The sequence below is a fragment of the Bufo gargarizans genome, unplaced genomic scaffold (genome assembly GCF_014858855.1).
Source record: "Bufo gargarizans isolate SCDJY-AF-19 unplaced genomic scaffold, ASM1485885v1 original_scaffold_1365_pilon, whole genome shotgun sequence".
NCBI classification, from domain to species: Eukaryota; Metazoa; Chordata; class Amphibia; order Anura; family Bufonidae; genus Bufo; species Bufo gargarizans.
Genome location: NW_025334325.1, coordinates 166,175 through 187,392, shown reverse-complemented (window position 1 = coordinate 187,392; position 21,218 = coordinate 166,175). Strand labels below are relative to the sequence as shown.

At 47.5% G+C, this 21,218-nt stretch overlaps 1 protein-coding gene across 1 annotated transcript in view; it reads left to right on the top strand.

Annotated features, from left to right (window-relative positions):
- The window catches only part of RAB3GAP2 (RAB3 GTPase activating non-catalytic protein subunit 2), a 55,574-nt gene that overhangs the window by 33,051 nt on the left and 1,305 nt on the right, over positions 1–21,218 (top strand). The window contains exons 19-34 of the mRNA XM_044273958.1: positions 1,665–1,792; positions 3,607–3,820; positions 5,239–5,336; positions 6,008–6,113; positions 7,174–7,334; positions 8,226–8,436; positions 8,680–8,862; positions 9,860–9,972; positions 10,155–10,221; positions 10,672–10,742; positions 11,460–11,495; positions 11,916–11,990; positions 12,280–12,498; positions 14,358–14,447; positions 14,538–14,756; positions 16,618–16,776. Coding sequence (XP_044129893.1) covers positions 1,665–1,792; positions 3,607–3,820; positions 5,239–5,336; positions 6,008–6,113; positions 7,174–7,334; positions 8,226–8,436; positions 8,680–8,862; positions 9,860–9,972; positions 10,155–10,221; positions 10,672–10,742; positions 11,460–11,495; positions 11,916–11,990; positions 12,280–12,498; positions 14,358–14,447; positions 14,538–14,756; positions 16,618–16,776 — 2,150 coding nt within the window. The remainder of the gene's footprint in view (positions 1–1,664; positions 1,793–3,606; positions 3,821–5,238; positions 5,337–6,007; positions 6,114–7,173; positions 7,335–8,225; positions 8,437–8,679; positions 8,863–9,859; positions 9,973–10,154; positions 10,222–10,671; positions 10,743–11,459; positions 11,496–11,915; positions 11,991–12,279; positions 12,499–14,357; positions 14,448–14,537; positions 14,757–16,617; positions 16,777–21,218) is intronic.

Below are 21,218 nucleotides of genomic sequence, written 5' to 3'. Positions count from 1 at the left end.
GGAACTGTCGCCAGGCGTATCACCAGCGGTAGAGGCCCTGCCAGAGGCGGCCGCAATCTGGGCAGGGAGACTGTCCAGAGACTGCGCCAGGGATTGGGAGAGGCTAGCAAGGCTACCTATGGCCTGGGACAGGGTAGCAGCCCATTCCGGGAGAACCGACAAGGTAGAGGCCGCAGGAGCGGACTGGGCGGGCCCGGGGGTGAGGCACTGCACACAGAGGGACGTAGGCTGGCCGCATGGGAACTTCCTGCTACACACAGAGCAGGCGTAATGAGTGGAAATGGCGGCAGGGGGAGTGGGGGCCTGACCAGAGGAAGACATGATGGCCTCTCGGTGGTGGAACCTGAAAAGAAGAGGAAGGAGTCAGCCAGAGGCTGCCTACCACGACCAATGGTGCTGTGTCCCAGAAAAAACCGAAGCTGGAGGATCCGGAGCGCACAGAGTGAGGACGCACGCGGCCGCACAGCTCAGGCAGAAGAGAGAGAGAGAGCGTCCGGCAGAAGAACCGCCCCCCTAGCAGCCCGCGCTGGCGCAGGATTGGGCGGAAAGAAGAGAGGCCTCCGGAGGAACGCCCACAAGGGGAGAGGCAGAGAGGAAGCCCGGGAAGCCCAGGAGGCGGAGACGACGCCCGCCCACGTGACCGCGGCCTAGGCCAGGCAAAAGCCGCGGCCTCTAGTATGCCAGGGTGCCGCCGGAGGAGAAAAGCGCCGCCGCCGGCAGGCCCCCGCCCGCCAGCGCAGGAGGCGGAAGCGGCTAACAAACAGCCAGCGCCGAGGGAAGGCAGAGGAGGGGACACAGCCACCGAGGTAGGGAGAGCGAGGGCCGAAACCGGCCGTCTTAAAGGGGCCGACACCATTAAAAAAGGCTCCAGAATGGCGACCCCCCTGAGAGGAGAGCGGGGGAGACCCCAAGAAGGAGAGGTGCCCCCCCCCAAAGGCCCAGCTTACTAAGTGGAGGTGGGGGGGGTGGGGGAGGGGGTTGGGGCTGAAGCACATACTCACCCTCCGATTAGTTCAGGCGCAGCATGACCACCCCCTCGGCGGACTCAACACGGAAACCGTGGGTCCGCCGGAATCCACTGCGGAAGCAGGTCACGTTGGGGACTGGGTGGCTGCAAGGTACCGAGTACGCGCCCGCAGGGGGACAACTAAGGTGGAACACGATGGAGCCGCCCCTGCTACCTGTAGAGGAAAAAATTAAAAGAAATAAAAATAAAAATAAAAGATAAAAAATTAGCAGAAAAAGGACCTGCTAGCAGGTCATGTCTGCCTCCTACGGACACTAGAACTAGACTGAGTTGTTCTGGCTCTAGCAGAGGGGTATAGCCCACCTGGGTGGAGCCAACACTTTTTTGTTTCTAGTGTCAGCCTCCTAGTGGCAGCTGGGCATATACCCATGGTGCTGTGTCCCCCAATGCCACGCACGAGAAATGTGGAACGCACATTGCCGGTTTCCGTGTTTTGCGGATCCGCAAAACACACACGGATGTATGAATGGACCTTTACCACTCTCCTGAACAGGACTCAGATTTCGGGGATTGGTTTTCTAAACTGCACAACCCCTTTAACCTCCTTATACTTTACGTAAAGTCCAATTTCTTATTAGGAGATGTGGATGCATCCACACAACAGACTTCCTCTCATACACTGTATATTTCCCTACAGACGTGGAGTATGTGGACGAGGGTCTACTTGGGTTTTGTGAGGACAAGCTGAAACTTCTACACCTCTACGAATCTGTGCAGAAAGTCGGCTCTGGTGCGGCGGAAACGGAAGCCTCACCTTCTACCAAAGTAAGTGAATGTGCGCGTGCAGATTTTTTTTTTTTGTGTTTTTTTTTAAGTGTTTCACAAGAGTTTGCTGAAATACAGTGATTTGATTTAAAGGTGTATTTGAGACTAAATCCTCCTTACTGGACTTGGCCTGCAGAGGACAGTGTTAGGGCTCTTTCACACAAGCGAATCCTGAGCGTGGAATCTACTGCGTGAAAGAGAGCCAAGCCCCGCTCCGGACAGCAGAGACACGGAGCATTAACACGATTGATAATGCTCTTTGCCTCTTTGTGACCTTTTTACTGCAAAATCACAGTGACAACTTTGTCTTACTGACTGTTTAAAGAAGGTAGCACAGCAGCATATCCAGTGTGACTTTTATTGGGGACCAGAGTGCACACACAAATACGACGTTTTGGCTACGCAGTTGCCTTTCTCAAGTATACTTGAGAAAGGCTACTGCGTAGCCGAAACGTCGTATTTGTGTGTGCACTTTGGACCCCAATAAAAGTCACACTGGATATGCTGCTGTGCTACCTTCTTTGAAGCGTCTATGTCCATGGGACAGCGTTGGATTGGCTGTCCCTCCACGGCTGGTGCATTCCATACAGGCCAGAAGGTCAATTTTTCTGCTGCTCTACAACTACTTTTATTACAACTTTATCTCTCTGTGATTTTGTAGTAAAAAGATCAGAGAGGCAAAGAGCATTATCAATCATGTTAATGCTCCGTATCTCTGCTGTCTTGGAGCGGGGCTTGGCACTCTTTAACGAAGCGGATTACCGGCACAGAATCTGCTCATGATAAAGAGCCCTTAGATTTTTTCACGGTTTGCTAACAGCAGATCTCCAACCTCCGTTACAACAAAGCTCAACTCTGAAGAGTCTTAAGACACGCAGTGGTTGTTACTGCTGCTTTACCGGACTGGATTGACTATGTATGGGGTCTCTATGTTGTCACTTATTTACTGGGGGATCCCTCGAGGTGCTTTCCGACTTCCCTCTGCACTTCAGAAATGAGTTCTGTGAAATAAACCCTAGTGTATGTGTCTCAGGATGGAAATGAGACAGAAGGAACCACTACAGAAAGAGAAAATAGGGCTTTCTGAAGGATCAACTGTAAGCTGGCCACCAGCCAGGTACATAAAGATCTGATGCTCTCAGCATCAGGCGCTTATGCCTCCTGATTTCAGTTGTATTGCCGTCCTCAGGACCTTGATACAGTTTCATACTGTGGTGAGGACAGCAGTATTTTGTGCTGCTCTGTGGTATCTGGTTCTGCTGAGGCAGCATTTTCTCCTGCACTACAATATGGTTGGCCTCGCCTCAGTTTGGACCAGCCTACAACATGGGGCCACTTTAAGTTCCCAGTCTGCCCCTAAATCCTTCAGACAGTGACTGGCAGTACAAATGGTACTGGGAACAGGGAAGTAAATTGAGTAACAGCGCCCATACTGGTTATGCTTGGAAAATGACCATCACATTCTGAGCAGCTGCCATAAGCTACAGTAGTGTTTATATAAGGGCGCATTCACATTGTGTTTTCAGTGTACACTAGAGGTCATATACCTCCAGCGTAATACCACTGTATAGGGATATAGTGGCAAAAATGTATTCTATGCAGTATACTTTGTTTTTAAACTGATGAATACCTGGCCAGATAAAAGCCAGAAGGGGCTCTTGTCCGGTCTCTGCCAGGTGAGTGGGTGCCTGTGGTGCGTATGCCAGGCATTGCAAACATAGTGTGAATGCACCCTTAGCGACAGTGCCCAATCTTGAATGTCACTGTGCATTGAAGGACATAGCTCAGTGTTCACGTCTCGGTTCACCTTCCAGGAGCTGGCCCTGCTGCTGAGACTGGAGGGGGACGAGCTGACGCGACTGCAGACATTAATCCGGAACTACAAGCAGGAGCACACAAGAACGGGCGTCCGCTTTGCTGACGATAAACATGATGGGCTGCCGGTTAAGGCGTTTTTAGAAAACCTGGAATGTGAACAGGAGGCGATTAATGTGAAGAAGATAAGCGAGGAGGAATATATTGCATTAGGTGAGCAGATCCACAGCAGCGCCATGCACTCCAGGACACGTTGTCATTCACACAGGGTATAATTAAAAATGTGCACAGTTCCTTATGTATTGCTAAACTGTGCAGCCCTTCCTGTCCTCCAGGAGTGTCAGACGGAGGATTCATGGGACAAGCTGGGGACATTTATTATTCAGTTTGCACCTATTTTTGACAGAAATTGCACACGTTAAACAAATGCATTTATGGGGTCACTGAGTTTTGAGAAAACTTTTGATATGTCATAGAGACATATTAAAAGTTTTTATCGGTGAGGGGATCCGAGTGCTGAGAACCCCACCCACCAATCAGTAGAAGAGGAAAGCTCTCGCATATCATGCTCTCTCCACGCTGCAGGAGATGGACTCTATAGAAAGCCTGTGGGTCTCGATTCTGTCCTCTGCAACGAGGAGAGACAACGTGATATGAGTGCTTCTCGGTCCTCTTTCTAATGATTGGTGGGGGTTTCATCGCTCAGACCACTCCCTCCTCGATCAAGATCAAAGTTCTCTCAAAACTCAGTGACCCTTTAAAATTGTCCAAAATTTTTAGCCGTTATGTCCTCCTCCTGCTTAAACCATGCAGGTGATAACTGAGGGCTGAAAAAGGTGCACAAAGAGATGTATTAAAGGGATTTTCTGGGAATTGCATATTAATGACCTATCCTCAGGATAGGTCATCAATATGAGATCGGCAGGGGTCCGACTCCCGAGACCCTTGCTGATCAGCTGTTGGAAGAGGGTGCAGTAATCTCATATTAATGCCTATCCTGAGGAGAGGTCATGAATATGTAAATCCTGGAGAACCCCTTTAAGAAACGTTTGTGCAATTCATTCTTTCAGCCGATTTAATTGGTTCAAAATGTCCTTTTATTTTTTATCTATTTGTTTACCTAGTATTAGTGCTAAATACTTTAAAGAGGGCCTGTCTGTTTTAGTAAACATTTTGCTTTCCTTGTAAAATAACAATTCTGGATTTTTTTTATTTGTTTTAGAAGTCTGCGGCTCCTCTGTTATTCCTCTTAGAAATATACAAATGGGTGTTACCATTCTTTTCTCCAGTTGGCGCTGTGTCAGACTGACAAGGGGAATGGTAACACCCAGTTGCTGAAGGAGCCATACATTTCTAGGAGGAGTAATACAGGAGCAGCAGCACAAATCTGTTCTAAAAAAGATGCTACTAAAACAGACATGTCAGGAGAGTTGACGGCATATCCTTCTGTTCGGTTTAGTTTGGAGACGAGGCAGTCATGTAGTGTCCTAGGACTTGCAGTCTGCCTGCCGGCCATGAATAGCTCGTGTGTCTCACGTAATTCTGTAATCGGCTGTATATTATACCTGATTGTTATGCAGCGTGACTGGCGGCCGTGCTCGTGTGACTGTGACTCATTGTATTTTGCACAGGAAGCTTCTTTTTTTGGAAGTGTCTACACGGTGAATGCTCCACACAGGAGATGTGCGAGACCCTGGAGACAGCCGGACTGAGCCCGCAGCTATTACTGGTATGATATGTGCTTTAGTCACCGCACAGTGTGGTAGTATAGGACCATAGAAAAGCTAAAATTCATGAAAGGGTTTGTCCAATGACATCACTCTATCCACAGGGTAGGGGGAAAGCATCTGATCGGCGGGCGTCTGACAGTTTTGAGGCACCTTCTGGTCACAAGAATGGGGACTGTGTTCCCTCGTTTGAATGGAGTGCCAGACACGCATCCAGCTCTGTGGGACTGCTGAAGATGGTTGAATACAAATGTGCCGCTATCTCTAGCAATTCCATAGAGTTAAATGGAGTGTCATTGTGTGTGTGTGTCCACTGCTTCATTTAAACCGGCAGTTTTTGTAATCGGCGGGAGTTTATATTAAAGGACTGGATAGGTCATAGGTGCTGTCATTGGACAGTCCCTTTAAGAGGTTGTCTGAGTTAGTAAAGAACTCCCCCAGTACCCCAAATGTGATAAAATAATAAAAGAACATACACCCACCACTTAGTCTCCCATGGCCATCAGAGCTGCAACTCCAACCCTCACCTCCGGTAAGTAACTGTATACGGCATGTGGCTGCTGCAGCCAATCACTGCCTCATTCTGTAACCCACTGGCTAAGGTTAGTGATTGGCTTCCACTCATCTAAATCATAAGAAAGATGGCGTCTTGACTATTTGTGTCTTGTTGCAGTCTCTACTTCTCAAGGTCTGGCTCTGGAAGGAGAGGGAGATCCTGGAGAACATGCAGTCTCTGTGCTGTCTCCATAACATGCTGTCCCGACTAAGCAACATGAAAGGTGGGTGACGCGGGAACATTGTCAGGAATGGGAGTGTTTGGTTCCAGGGTTCAGTCATTCATTTTTCAGAAATTGGAAAATTCAGGGACCTTTCAGTCTTAATGTCGGGCATATACCGTATTTTTTGCCCTATAAGACGCACCTGCCCATGAGATGCACCTAGGTTTTAGAGGAGGAAAATAAGAAAAAAATATATTTTTCATCAGACCCCCAATGTTATTCAGACCTCAGATCTGACCTCTATGTGAATGACCCCCATGATCAGATCAGATTAAAAATAAATACAATAATCAACTCTTTCCTCTCCTGCTCCGGACCCTGCTCCTCACATCCACCCTCTTCTTCTTCCCGCTGCCTACTTTGCTGTGACCCAGCACCACACAGTGTGAAATCACAGCGTGCCAACGTCCTTACACTGTGCGCAATCACAGCACAGCGAGCAGCCGAGGAAGACCAGGAAGCGTTGAGTACAGAGCCCGGGGAGCGCTGCATTCATCGCTTCCCGGTCCTCCTGTACTAATGAGCGCTTCCATAATGGAAGTGCTCATTAGTATTCGTCTCATAAGACGCACTGACATTCCCCCCCCCCCCCCACCCTGGTGGGAATAAAGTGCGTTTTATAGGACGAAAAATACAGTAAATGTGGTGCAGGGGACCTTTCTGTTTTAGCGCCGGGCACATAAATGTGGTGCGGGGGACCTTTCTGTTTTAGTGCCGGGCACATAAATGTGGTGCGGGGAAGCTTTCTGTGAGGAACAATAAATAGGTGAGGTCTCAGTCATAGTTCTGTAACAGACAGAAAGTAAAAGGATGATGGGGACTGTACTGCCATTAAGGTGAAGGCGGAGGAGGGTAACAATTCTTTTGAACGGTCAGTAATGTGAAGGGAGGAATGATTCTGTATGATGAGAATGATGGGTATCATCAGATATAAAAGGGCAGTTGTGCTTCTCTGTAGTATAACGAACAAGAGATGGGGGTGAGACGTTCTCGCCCTCAGTAATGCATTAAACCCGACGCCATGCTCTGTCATTGGAGTGACAAGCTTTTTTCTGTTTAGTGGCCATAGATGACGCTTGGGATTTACAGTCTGTCTCCCCCTGGTGGCAGCAAATGCGAACTGCATGTGTACAGTCAACTAGCAACGGAGCTGCTTTATTGTCTGCCCATGTTGGGCATTCGGTGGCTGCCAACATCACAAATGCCCTGGCAGAGAGGAAGGTAAGAGCACAGTATAAATGTGTGGCCTTTATCATTCACATTTTAGTCACTTATGGTGACCTTTATCATTTTGGGGTCAAAAATGTGCGGGGAATCTTTCTGTGAAGAACAATAAATAGGTGGTTCTCAATCATGGTTCTGGAACGGACAGAAAGTAAAAGGATGATGGGGACTGTAGTGCTGTTAAAGTGAAGGCGGGTATAGAGGAGGGTTACCATTCCTGTGAACTGTCAGTAATGTGAAGGGAGGAGTGATTCTGCATGATAGGTGTCATCTTCCCACATGGAAGAGCCAGTACCCTGCTCCGCAGAACATTGTGCTTTCCCAGTAGAAGGAATCACTCTTTTGTATGTAGATTGGTAACGGAATATCAATAAGGCTTTAAAGGGGTCCTCTGACTTCAGCAAATGGTGTTTATCATGTAGAGAAAGTTCATATAAGGCACTTACTAATGTATTATGATTGTCCATATTGCCTCCTGGATTCATATTTCCATCACATTACTTGTTCCCAGAGGTTACACCCAACCTGCAATCCATCAGCAGTGGCCGTCCCTTGCACACTATGAGAAATAGTGCACACTATGGTGGGCAAGCGTGGCCATTTCTATTGGATTGCAGGGTGGTCGTTACCTCTGGAATTGAGAAGTGTTAAATGTGATGGAAAAATGAATCAAGCCAGCATAGGAGGCAATATGGACCATAACAATACATTAGTAAGTTCCTTATATTAACTTTCTCTACATGACCAATGCCTCTTGCTAAAGTGAGAGGACCCCTTTAAGGGCCTGGAGTTGGGGATTGTGTAGTGGAGGAGAGCAGTGCTGCTGCTGTTCTCTTGTTCCCACTGACCGGACATTAGATCCTCTCCTAGTTTCCAAAATCATTGCAGGAGGAGGATGGCGAGTCCATGACAGACTCCTGGGAAGCGCTCTCCTTAGACACAGAGTACTGGAAGCTCCTATTGAAGCAGCTGGAAGACTGTCTTATCCTCCAGACACTTCTGCAATGCAAGAGGTTGAAGACGACGTCGAAAATATCCTCCCTGCAGGTGGAGCCGCTCGGGAAGCTCTCTGTGAAGAAGCTTCTAGAAGGCGGAAAAGGTGAACTGGAGCAGACCTTTATCTCATTACTGTGTATTCTAATCCTGCAGATTAGCTGCCTCCACTAGGTGGCGCTACAGAGACGGCTTTCTTTCTCTTTTGAAGGGAGCTAATCTACATAACCTTTGTCCCAGGATGCATTGCTGGCCTATAAGACTATGTATACCAGCTCTAATGCTCTCCACAAAGAGAAACAGTATCTCCCGCCCCCAAATCCTTACCATGTGATCCTATTGTATTCAGGGGGCGTAGCGGACACGGTGGCCAAGTGGGTGTTTAAACAAGATATTTGCCCTGGATTGTTAAAGCTCGCCCAGAAGAAAAGGGACCCGGAGGAACCCAGTGCACGGGATACGGAGAAGACTAGCATGGCTGTGGCCATACTGGAGACACAGCAATCAGAAGATGCCAGGGAGGAATATCAAGGTGACTGAATACTTAACATTTACTTACAACGGTATTCCGGTTGGTAAAAGTTATCCCATATCTACAGGGTAGGAAATAACTATTAGTTTGGTGGGTGTCCTACTGTTGGCCCCCCCCCCCCCCCAACAATCATGATAAATGGAGGCCCGGTATCCTCTGCAGCCCCCTGAATTGAACAGAGCAGCTGGTCTATAGGAATTCCAAAGATAGCTGAGCACAGTGCTTAACTATCGCTGGAATTCCCATAGAAATTAATGAAGCTCAGTTCTTTTCAGGGGGGCTACAGGGGGTACTGGGCCCCTGTTCTCATCATCGTTGGGGGTATCTGTTCCCAGCGGTAGGACCCACAGCGATTTAATAGTTATCCCCTATGCTGTGAATAATGGATAACTTCTAAAAACCGGAATACTCCTTTTAAATGCTGGTGATTTATACCTGTATATAGTCCTAATCTGTGCACTAACAGGATTAGCGGGGATTAAAATATATGGTCCTTCCACTGCTACTGCTCTTTATGGGGGTGGAAAGTGAGCGACAACTACTCCAATTATTCATTGCATACATTGTACAAAAGGAGGCATATATGCCATTTACATTGTTAATGAGTAGTTATGACATTTTCTTACATGATAGGAGCCACCATCTAATGAGCCGAATGCTGGTGGTCACACATGCTCAGTCTCTCTACTCACAGCCAGGTCTCTGATCCTCTGCAGTAGCATGGCAGGATAGCTGAGAGACTCATTTTGCAGGGACTAGATTGTCAGCTGCCGGGGGGGGGGGAGACCGATTCTGTCCACAGCCCACAGCCCACCCCCCACAGTACAGATTAGCAACAAAGAAAATATTGATGAAGGTGTTTTTTTTGTTTGTTTTTTTTTTTGGTTTGTTTTTTATACTAAAGACACTATAAATTACATTAAAAAGCTATAAAGTTTTTCAAGGAACTGATGGGATGACCCGTGTAACATATTGATTTTCTTGTGCTTCTCCCCAGTTGTTGAGCTGCTTTATTCGGTGTACCAGCATTTCCCGTGTAGCCTGGATCTGGACGTGCTGCTTGCTCACTGCTGCTGGGAGTATATGGTTCAGTGGAACAAAGACCCAGAGGTAAGAACCCATCGTCATCCATCTGTCATGTCTGGGTAGTCCTGGCTGTTGGGTAGTTTTCTCCATCGTTACTTCATTTGTGTGTTCGTTACAAGAGGGCAGAGAATTTCTGGAAGAGGTCATCTTTATATCATGTACGCGAATAAGGAACCTGTTGGTTATCAGATATCTGTTCCTTGCAGGAAGCTCATTTTCTTGTCCGGTCCGTGGATCATCTAAAGCACATTGGTAATGCTCACGTACAGTTTGGTAAGTGGAATAGAAAGTCTTCAATCCTTTAGTTTTGTCCCATCTGATTTTCCACCACTAGATGGCGATGTATGGTTTATTTCCCACTGCTTTTTGCAGGTATTTGTCGGGAAGATTTCTCTATATACACTTCAGATGTATGTACAGTGGCTTCCATTGCACGTAGTCTCTGATCATAAAAATAAGTGTACTACCTGGCAATATACTTGATACATGCCTCTGTCTGCTGTGGAAAAAAAAGTATTGACTCATACTGACTCAACATAGACCTCGAGGAGGGTGAATGGGAGTCTGTAGAGGTATTTAAAGAGGATCTGTCACCTCTGCTGGCATGTCTGTATTAGTAAATCAGTGTATTCCCCATGAAATAAAAGTTCTGAAGCTTCTTTGCATTATGCTGTTCCTGTGTTATTCCTCCTGGAAATGTATGACATCTCTTATTGTATCTAGGGCTGTCCCTGATGATGTGGAACACATTTATTATTAAACGCTTCTCGGCTGCCGCATATCTCATGGATAAGGTGAGCACAGCTCTATTAGAGGATGACTACTTAAAGAGGACCTTTCATCTGTTTTACTTGTAGGAGCTAAATACCTGTACTGTACTTTACTCATGAAGTTTTCGCGCTCAGTATGCTAATACCGAGCATCAGTACAGGGAGGAGGAGACGCCAGGGTTTCTCAATGGGCATCTCCTTCTCCCTGGCTGCGCCGCGTTGCCCATTGAGAAACCCTGGCGTCTCCTCCCTGTACTGATGCTCGGTATTAGCATACTGAGCGTGAAAACTTCATGAGGGCACAGCGGGGCGTAGAAGCAAAATAAAAAAGAAGGGTGGCAGCATTAACAAGTACAGGTATTTAGCTCCTATAAGTAAAACAGATGAAAGGTCCTCGTTAATGCCCAAGTTTGGGCCCTAGGGCCGGGAGGGGGTCTGCTGTGCAGCCTGGGGGATGGCAGGTGTGGCCTGGATTCTCACAGAGTAAAGACAGGAGCAAAATTTTTGCTGTTGAGTTTTTTTCTTAATGTAAAATTAACATACATCGCGAAGCGCGAGATCCGCACGGCAGGTCAGTTTCTGCAGCTTGTGGATGAGTTTAAGTCTCTTCCACTTTGCTGATACTGTAAACGGCTGTAGATTTTGCAGTGAAAAAACAGCAGTGCATTTGTCATGTGTGAACATGCTCTAAATGAGCCTGTACGTATGTATTTAAAAAAAAAAATCTGTTTATTCTCCTAGGTTGGGAAAGCTCCAAAGGACCGGTTGTGCAGACGGGTAAGTACAGCGGACACCAAAAAAGATTTTCCTTCTATTACAGCCCTTCCTCTATGTGCTCCATATATATCAGCATTTTATTAATTTACACCATGAGTTGTTTTTTTTGTTTAATTATAAAACGGTATAATTTTTATTTTATTTTTTAAAGATGGTTTAAAAGAGATAAAACCTGCAGGCAGCCCTTTTAAGCGTCCTGTTTCTTGGTCTGACTTGCATACGAGCTTGTAGCCTCTGAGACATCTACTGCCAATGTCACTTAGTCATTATCAGGACATGGGGCTGTGGCGGTAGGATTTTACACAGCGCCCACACATTCATCCACGGCCATGTCAGTGTGTATTCCCCCCCCCCCCCCCCCCCCCCATTATTATCAGGACTATGCAGTTACACATTCATCACTTTCCTCATGCTGTTTAGGATGTGGGTATGAGCGATACATCGATGACCATCTTCCTGGGAAGTTGTTATGATCTCTTACAGACAATGATGGAGGTAAGGATCACTGTCTTGTACATTAAGAGGAAACTAACACTTCTGCCAGGCCTTCCAGATAAAATAATAAGAAATAATATAATGGATGGGTGAATATATATAATATATATGAGAGGGCTGGATGGGTAGATATCTGATGGATGGGTAGATATCTGATGGATGGGTAGATATCTGATGGATGGGTAGATGGATAGATATCTGATGGATAGATATAGACATTAGACAGATGGATATCCCTTTTCCCTGCACTCTTTGCTGTGTTTTCTTGTAAGAGTCTTGTTGTCTTCAGGCTGATGTCACCAGTGATGAGATGTCTCCCCCGCTGCTGGAGGTAGAAGACGCCTGGATGTCGGCGGACGGTCCCAGCTCTATTGTGGAGCTGGCTTTGGAGCAGAAGCATATTCACTACCCCCTGGTTGAACACCAGTTTGTACTGTGCGCCATCATGTACGCCACCATGCACCTCTCCCTCAAGTCTGTTAAACCTCTCGCTCTCTTTGACTCTAAGGTGAGTGAATATGTCTCTAGCTCAGGCCAACTCTATCAAGGCGAGAAGAACTGGCAGCAAGCGGGTCACCTCAGTGTCAATCACCAGAAATCCATGTAGTGTAATAAGTACATAGGAGACAGACAGGAGGAGGATGATGCAGTGGAGACAGATGTGGAGATATGATTGCCGGGGCTGGCTTCTCTGTAGAAAAGATGGTGGAATTGTGAAGTTTTTTTTTTTCTTACATGCTTCCCCCCCCCCCCCAAAAAAAAACCTGTATTATAAAAAAAAAGTTTCGTTCAGGAATGGCAGGATGAAAAATTGTGTGGTCATGAAGCCCAAAAATGGACTGGCCCTTATGGGGTCAAGCATTGTATCTTGGCAACAAGGCCCTCCCCAAAAAACAAGGGACTCATCAGCCGCTGTTGGAAGGGTCCCACTATTCTTATCTATGACCGTACAGCGTGTCTCCCGGAGTGCAGGGCAGGAAGCTCAGTGACAGTTTTCAGATTTCTGCAGACTTTTGACTTTGGTTGTGAATGGAGTAGAAGATGTGATATAACTGAGAAAGCAGTTAAATACAGAGTATTTGCAGAATTATTGAATATTATTAATTTGGCCTCGAGCTCAACGGCGACTTTTTGTGCTCTTTGTTGTCTGATGTGACCGGACGCTGCAGTCATTAGTTGCGGGTTTTGATCAGCCCTCTGTGTTGGTCATTAGAAGAGCTATGAACCAAGCCAATGTTGTGGGTTTATTCTAATAAAAAAACATTACTATCCAGAAATAACTGGCACCGATTTTTACACCACAATCTGACTATTGCCTGCTCACGCCAGCTCTAAAAAAAAAAAAAGCGGGAGTGAAGGGGACCGGCCGACAGGCCCATCTCATACACTATCTCCTACTTTCATCATCTTCTGCTCCTGTTTTAGGCGTAGAAAATGGTCTGAATGTAAGACAGCAAGGAAGCTGGCGTAGATTTAGACTGGCACTGGATGTGTCAAGGTTATGTAGAGGCCGGCGCCTTTTCGGCGGATCCGCCTGCAGCGCAGGGGTTATTAAGACCGGCGCCTAAAACTCTGGTCTTAATAAATAACCCCCTACGTCTTTAAATTCCCCCGATTGGACGTGGGGCTGTTTTGGTATGAGGCTGGATGGAGCTTTCACCTACAGTGCAAGGAGAACACACAGCCTCTGCATTATGTTTCTTGAACCCTGAAGGACAAAGTTTTTGTATTTTAGTTTTTCACTCTCTACCTTCCTGACATCATAATTTATCTTTTACTGTTCACATAGCCTTATGAGTGCTTCATTTTTTGCGGGACAAGTTGTACTTTATAAGGGCACCATTGAGTATTGCATACAATGTAGTCGGAATCTGCAGCTCTTATTTGATACCATTTTGGAGTGTGTATGACCTTTTGATCACTTTTTATTCCATTCTTTGGGTAGTTGACGCTACCAAAAAATGGCTGATCAGCCATTTGAATTTTTTTTCCCTTACACCGTTCACTGTACAGGATATATATTTTAATATGGGATAATACTAATGATCTTTACTTTTTTTTTAATTTTTTTTTTTTTATTGGTAATTTGAATTTTTATATCTTATTTATTTATTTTTTAATATTTTTAAAAGGTTTTTTTTATTTTTATTTAACATTGAGCCTAGGAGTGCAGCGAATCCCCCATATCAGACCTGATGCAGACTCCACTATGCCAGTCCTCGGAGCATTGTGCCACACATGTATGTGACAGGGTTAAGGAACACTAAACCTAGAAAGAAATGCTGAAAGTAAACTAGATATATAATTGTCTTGACTGTTTGTCAGTCTGCAGCACAAGATCCATAACATTCTTGACTTTGAATTCAGGGAAAGAGTGCCTTCTTCAAAGATCTTACGTCAATTCAGCTGCTACCCAGTGGAGACATGGATCCCAGTATAGTAAGCCTACGACAACAGGTATGTTCCAAGCAGCATGTCTTCCAAGATCTAACCCATAGGATTATAAAGATGAGACTGTAAATAGATTTGTCACCTGTCTTATCACAGTTTTTGATGAAGGTTATTAGTGCCGCCGTCCAGGCTCAGTTCCAGTCCCAGATTACTGTAAAGACAGAGGAAGCCAAACCAGAAGTGGAGCAGGAGCCAATGGACTGGCCGAAACTAGCTGTGGAGCTTGCCCCACAACTTCAAGTAAATGAAGACACATTGCAGCGGCATTATGTGTGTGAGCTGTACAACTACGGTTTTGACCATATAGCAGAAGAGGTAAGAAATAGTTAATTTTTTGGCAGAGGTGGAACCACCTGCTCGCGACATCGATTAGGGTACTTTCACACTTGCGGCAGAGTGATCAGGCAAGCAGTTCCGTCGCCGGAACTGCCTGCCAGATCCAGCAATCTGCACGCAAACGGACAGCATTTGTAGACTGATCTGGATGCGGACAAACAGATCAGTTTCTCAGTTTCTATTTTTTTTTCACATTTTTTTAAGGTATGCGCAGACTGGAAGGACGGATCCGGCACTAATACATTCCTATGGAAAAAAGTGCCGGATCCGGCATTCAGGCAAGTGTTCCATTTTTTTGTCTGGAGATAAAACCACAGCATGCTGCGGTATTATCTCCGTCCTGAACATTTAGAAAGACTGAACGGATTGCTCTCCATTCAGAATGCATGGGGATAAAACTGATCAGTTCTTTTCCAGTATAGAGCCCCTAGGACGGAACTCCGGAATGCCGGAAAATAAAAACGCTAGTGTGAAAGTACCCTTACCAGTCCTGGGCAGTGGTTCAGTCTGTATATCCATTTCTTGTCATAGGATATGATCTCTGCAGATTGGATCACGAGATGTTTGATGTCTGTGGGTAACTTTTTATTTGTTCATAAATGCAAAATTAAGTATCTTTCTAAATACTCTTTGTTAAAAATAAACTACCATTTTGTTGCATTTTGTGCAACTCCTTTACATAGTTGGCTGTGCAGCCCCTGTCCGCTCAGGACTGACATCATCTATCTGCTTTACTTAGAGCTTGCACTCTACTCTACCACCTCCCTTCTTTTGCACAATGTTAGAGATACCAGCAGGGAGGGGGAAGAGGTTGTACTCAACAGAGCAAGTTATATCAGAGTGTGGAGAGGAAGTAAAGCACCCACAGCAGTCTGCAGAGAAGTATCACAGTGCAAATAGGAATACACACATGGCAGATTCTGCAGTAGAGGGAGGCCATGCTCCATCAGTAGTGATGAGCGAAGCGAGCTCCTAGATCCGAAGTCACTTTGCTTAAAATTTTATGTACGGTCTCCGACGAGGCGAAGTCCGTTATTCCTGAAGTCTCAAGTCCAGGAAACTGTGAAGGCAGCAGCATCCTGGACATGCAGACCTCACATGCAGCATGTATTACTGGTAGAGACACCACCACATGAGAAAAAGTCTAAAACTAGGAGCAGAATGTAAACTGAATATTAGAGGATACGGAAATGAATGACGTAATGAAGATTGCAGACTGAAACTTGGTCCAACTTTTTGTAACTCAAGGTAACCTTTAACATACTGTATATAAAATGTTTCCATGTCAAAGGTGCCCTCAGCCTTTCAGCAACAAGTGCTTGTAACTTTGCATTTTACTATTGTGGAGATTTATTAAAACTAGTCCAAGGGGAAAGTGGAGCATTTGTACTTAGTAATTAAAGGGGTTCTCCTGTCCACAGGATAGGCCATCAATATCTGATTGGCAGGGATCCAACACTCCACACACACCCCTGCTCATCGGCTGTTCTGCAGTAGTGTTGGCACCAGAACTATAGCTCTTTCTATTCTCTGCTTCCATTGAAGTGAATAGGAGCAGCAGTGCAATAACCAGTTCTGACCACTACCCACAGTAGACATGGCTGTAGTTCCAACTCTGGAGCTGCTGCAGAACAGCTCATCTGTGGTGTCTGACTCCCACCAATCAAATATCGATGGCCTATCCTAAGGACAGCTTTTTTTTTTTTTTTTTTTTCAAATGTGGTTTAAAAGTAAAAGCTGCCATCTCATTGGTTGCTTCATTTTTCTTCACATCGGTTTTACAGAATCTCCTCCATTTATAAGCCTTAGGGCCCTGGATAAGTTCTTATGTTCTTCTTAGGCCATCCTTCAAGTTGTGGACAAAGAAGTTTTAGCTTCTCAACTTCTGGTTCTTACCGGGCAGCGGCTGGCACACGCTTTACTACACACTCAGACAAAAGAGGGGATGGAACTGCTGGCAAGACTGCCACCTACACTCTGCACGTGGATCAAAGCGATGGTGAGCGAGACTTAGGCTAGACTAGAACTAACCTCTTTATGACAAAAGCCACTGAAAATGTTTAAAAATTATTTTAGTTAGCCCAGAGTTGCCTCTGAAGGTGTTCATAGCATTTAAGTGAATCCACATAGTTACATGATGCCAATACCTCTACACATGTCCAATAGCATTGCCACCTTTTCCTTGGGAAGACAGATTTGACTACTCCTTAGAGAATAGAGCAAAAAAAAAAATATATATATTCACCGTAGTCTAAGAACTACTTCAATGAACGGGGGGGGGTAGTAATGAGATTTTTGTGAACTCACCTGTAAAATCTCTTTCTTGCTGAGTTCATTGGGGGACACAGGACCGTAGGTATAGCTGCTGCTGCCACTAGGAGGCAGCACTAGGCTGAATAAAAAGTGTTAGTGCCCCTCCCCTGCAGGCTATACGCCCTCTAGCCTGGAGAGAGCAACTCAGTTTGTGCCCAAGCAGTAGGAGTAGCAGAGAGAAAAAAATAATAATACATATAACCGAAATAACAACCAATAACCCCAGTATGTCCGAATCGCAATAGAGGACACCACCGGAAACCAACAGCCCATCTGTGGAAACCATGGTAACTAATGGGTGTGTGCTGTGTCCCTCAATGAACTTAGCGAGAAAGAGATTTTACAGGTGAATTCACAAAAATCTCGTTTTCTCGCTCGTTCATTGGGGGACACAGGACCGTGGGACGTTCCAAAGCAGTCCACGGGGAGGGAAGAACTATATCACACGGGACAAGCCTTCACGGCCGTTCAGACATTGCCGTCAGCGACTCGAAATGCTGGTGGTAGACCGGTGCCTGAGAGAGTAAATCTCTGAGTGGAAGGGGCCACGGTGTGTCTCCTAGGAGGTGGAATATCTCGAAGTACCACGCTCGACGGGGCCAGTCTGGGGCAATGAGAATTGTCTGGATGCCCTCCATCCGTATCCTGCAGAATACTCGAGGAGGGAGAGGCGGAAACACGTACAGGAGGGAGAACCCGTCCCATGGTGCCACTAGAGCGTCTACTGCGCATGCCTTTGGATCCCTTGTGCGAGAGAAGATAGCGGGTAGCTTGTGGTTAAATCTGGACGCCTTCATGTCCAGCCATCCCCAACGGTGACAGATTTCTGTGAAGACCTCCGGGTGCAGGGACCATTTCCCCGGGTCCACGGTCGTCTGAGAGTCTGCCGCTCAATTCCCCACCCCTGGGATGTAGACTGCCGACAGGGCTGGTACGTGCTTCTCCGCCCATTGAAGAATCGGCGAGGATTCGGCCATGGCCGCTTGACTGCGGGTTCCCCCTTGATGATTGATGTAGGCCACTGCTGTGGCGTTGTCCGACTGTATCCGGATTGGCTGACCCTTCAGAAGGAGGGACACACTAATGACCCGAAGTTCAAAATGTTTGGCAGTTTGGACTCCGATTGAGACCAAACCCCCTGTACCATCCAGGGTGGGAAGACTCCTCCCCAGCCATGAAGACTGGCATCGGTAGTGATGAACATCCAGGAAATTGGGAGAAAGGATTTCCCCGAATCCAACGTTGGTGTGGAGAGCCACCATCTGAATGCCGAGCGCACCATCGGAGAGAGGACTATGGGTTTGTCCAAGGAGTCCGCCAACTTGTCCCAGGACAAGAGTGCCTGTTGGAGTGCCCTGGTGTGAAACTGCGCGAGTGGCACCGTGTCCATGGTAGCGACCATCATGCCCAGAACCTGCATGCACCGGCGAATGGATGGGGAACGGTGCTTGAGAAGAAGGCTGACCGCTCGCCGGAGGGTCTGACACTTGTCCCGAGGGAGGCGAACTAGAGTCGCGTCCGAGTCGTGAATCATCCCCAAAAATGTGATTCATGTGGATGGATGTAGGGACGACTTCTGGAAATTCACTAGCCAGCCAAACTGTGCTAGCATCTCCAGAGTGATGCGGAGACTGTGCTGTGAAGGACACCGCTTTTACTAAAATATCATCCAAGTAGAGGATTAGAGAGATGCCCCTGGAACGAAGGAGGGCCAGAACTGGAGCCAGAATATTTGTGAAAACGCGCAGAGCTATCACTAAACCAAAGGGGAGAGCGACGAATTGGTAATGTTTGGAGCCTACTGCAAAAAGTGATGATGCGCCGGGGCAATGGGGACGTGCAAGTATGCGTCCTGGATATCTTTGGAGGAAAGGAATTTGCCCTGTTCCAGAGAAGCTATTACGGAACGAAGAGACTCCATCTGGAACTGCTGTATTCAGAGAAACCGATTCAACAGCTTGAGGTCCAGAACCGGATGAACTGACCCCTCCTTTTTGGGAGCTAAAAACGGATTTGAATAAAAACCTGTGAAGTGTTCCGTGAGAGGAACCGGGGAAATGACCCCCTGAGCCTGGAGCGCCTGAAAGAAAGCGGTGGCTTGATCCGCTCTTTTGGGAGGTTGGGATAGGAAAAACCTTTCTGGAGGAGGGGAAGGAAACTCGAGCTTGTAATCTGACGACACGATCTCGAGTGCCCATGGGTCTGTGATGTGGGCCTGCCAATGTTCCTGAAATAGGAGAAGGGGACCCCCACCACCACCACCCAAGGGGATGGGGGCGCACCATCATGCTGAGGCCTGTTTGTTGGCTGCGGGGCGGGTAGGCTGAGCCCGTGGTCGCCAAGCTGGTTGCGGCTTAAAGAACTACTGCTTTCGCTGATCCTAAGGAAGAGTTCCCTGCCGCTGGGCGCGTACCTGCAAAGCTGCGAAAGGACTGAGCCCGGGAATGGGGCGACCTAGCGTGAAAAGTGCGCTTATGCTTGGTCTGCGGAAGGTGGGTACTCTTACCTCCCGTAGCCTCAGAGCTGATCTCATCCAGACAAGAACCGAATAAACGAGTGCCAGAGAAAGGCAGAGTTGTCAGGGAGCGTTTTGAGGATGAATCCGCTGCCCACACCTTGAGCCATAATTCGTGTCGTAGTGCGACTGCGAGAGCTGAAGAGCGGGCGACAAGTGTGCCCCGCATCCAATGATTCTTCAGAGGTACTTCTGTAAGAGGGACCCCCGCTTCCAAGTCCTGATGGAGGCATAGAGCCCACGCTGAGACCGCCTTTGCCACCCATGCAGAAGCAAAAATGGGCCTGAGTGCGGAACCACTTGCCACAAAAATGGACTTAGCCACAGACTCCATGTGGCGATCTACTGGATCCTGAAGTGAGGAGCTGTACGCCACAGGAATCGCTGTATTCTTAGCCAGACGTGCTACGGGGGATCCACTTTAGGAGGAATGGCCCATCTAGAGACACAGTCTGACAGAAAAGGGTACAGCAGATCCAGACGCTTTAAAGTACTAAAGCGGCGATCTGGATGGTCCCAAGCCTTAGAGATGACTATGGAAAAGTCGTGATGCAGTGGGAATGTCCAGTTGGACTGCCTTTTAGAGCGGAGAAAAGACACGCTCTGGCGGCTGGTAGAGGGAGACTCATCCTGTCGTATAGCGGCAATTAGACTTTCTACCATAGCCACAACCGTGGGACAGTACTCCAGATCCGTATCAGAATCTGAGTCTTCAGTTTCCCCTTTAGACAGAACTACTCCAGGAAGAGATGATGCGTCCGAGCGTGACCCCGGAGGGGGTGGGGAAGCAGATGCGTCTGAGGAGGAGGAATGTCCTGCTCTGCAACGTTTTTGAGAAGATCTGCTCTGCAGTTGCTCGCCTGATAACAGTGCAGCCTGCATTGGTGTGGACTTGTCAACCAAGTGACCCATTAGATACAGGGTGGATTGGGATAACTTGGAGAGGTTCTCCACTGCCCGGGCCCATTCTGCTTCCATATTGGAGGGACGATTGGATATCTGCATAGGCTGGGAAGGGGGGACCTGCTTAGGCGCAGAGCAAGCGGGACAAACAGTCCGCCTGGCCGCGTGGAAATTTAACGCTGCATATAGTGCAAGCGTAATAGGTGGTGGCCGGAAGTTTGTGGGGGTCGATGGTGGGCTCCCTAATTCTGGACACAAGCTGTAAAAAGACCAAAACGAATTGTCCTACCAGCGTGTGACCTCAGGTTATGTGTCCTCCAGCACCTCTGAGCCGAGTGGGATGTCAGGCACCTCCCCCTTGCCCCAGTAGCGGTAGGAATTTAGGCCTCGCCCCCGCAAAAGACAGGGGCGGGACGAGCTACAGTCTGAACATCCGTCCAGACTTAATGAGCCGCGGCCTATCACGGCGGGAAATGAAGCTACGCGCCCCCCCCCCCCCCCCCAGAGACAGGGGCTGGCGAACTGCGGCCGGCCTGAACGGCAGGAACAGCCATTTGGACCTGTGCTTCTTAATGGGCCGCGGAGAGAGCCCTCCAAAGCCACCAGTTAGTGACCCCCCAATGTCCGTTGCAGCATCCAACCACACCGGGAGAGGAAGGGGTGGGGCCTTCCTCTGGACGGTCGCTGCACCCACACCACAGCAAATGCTC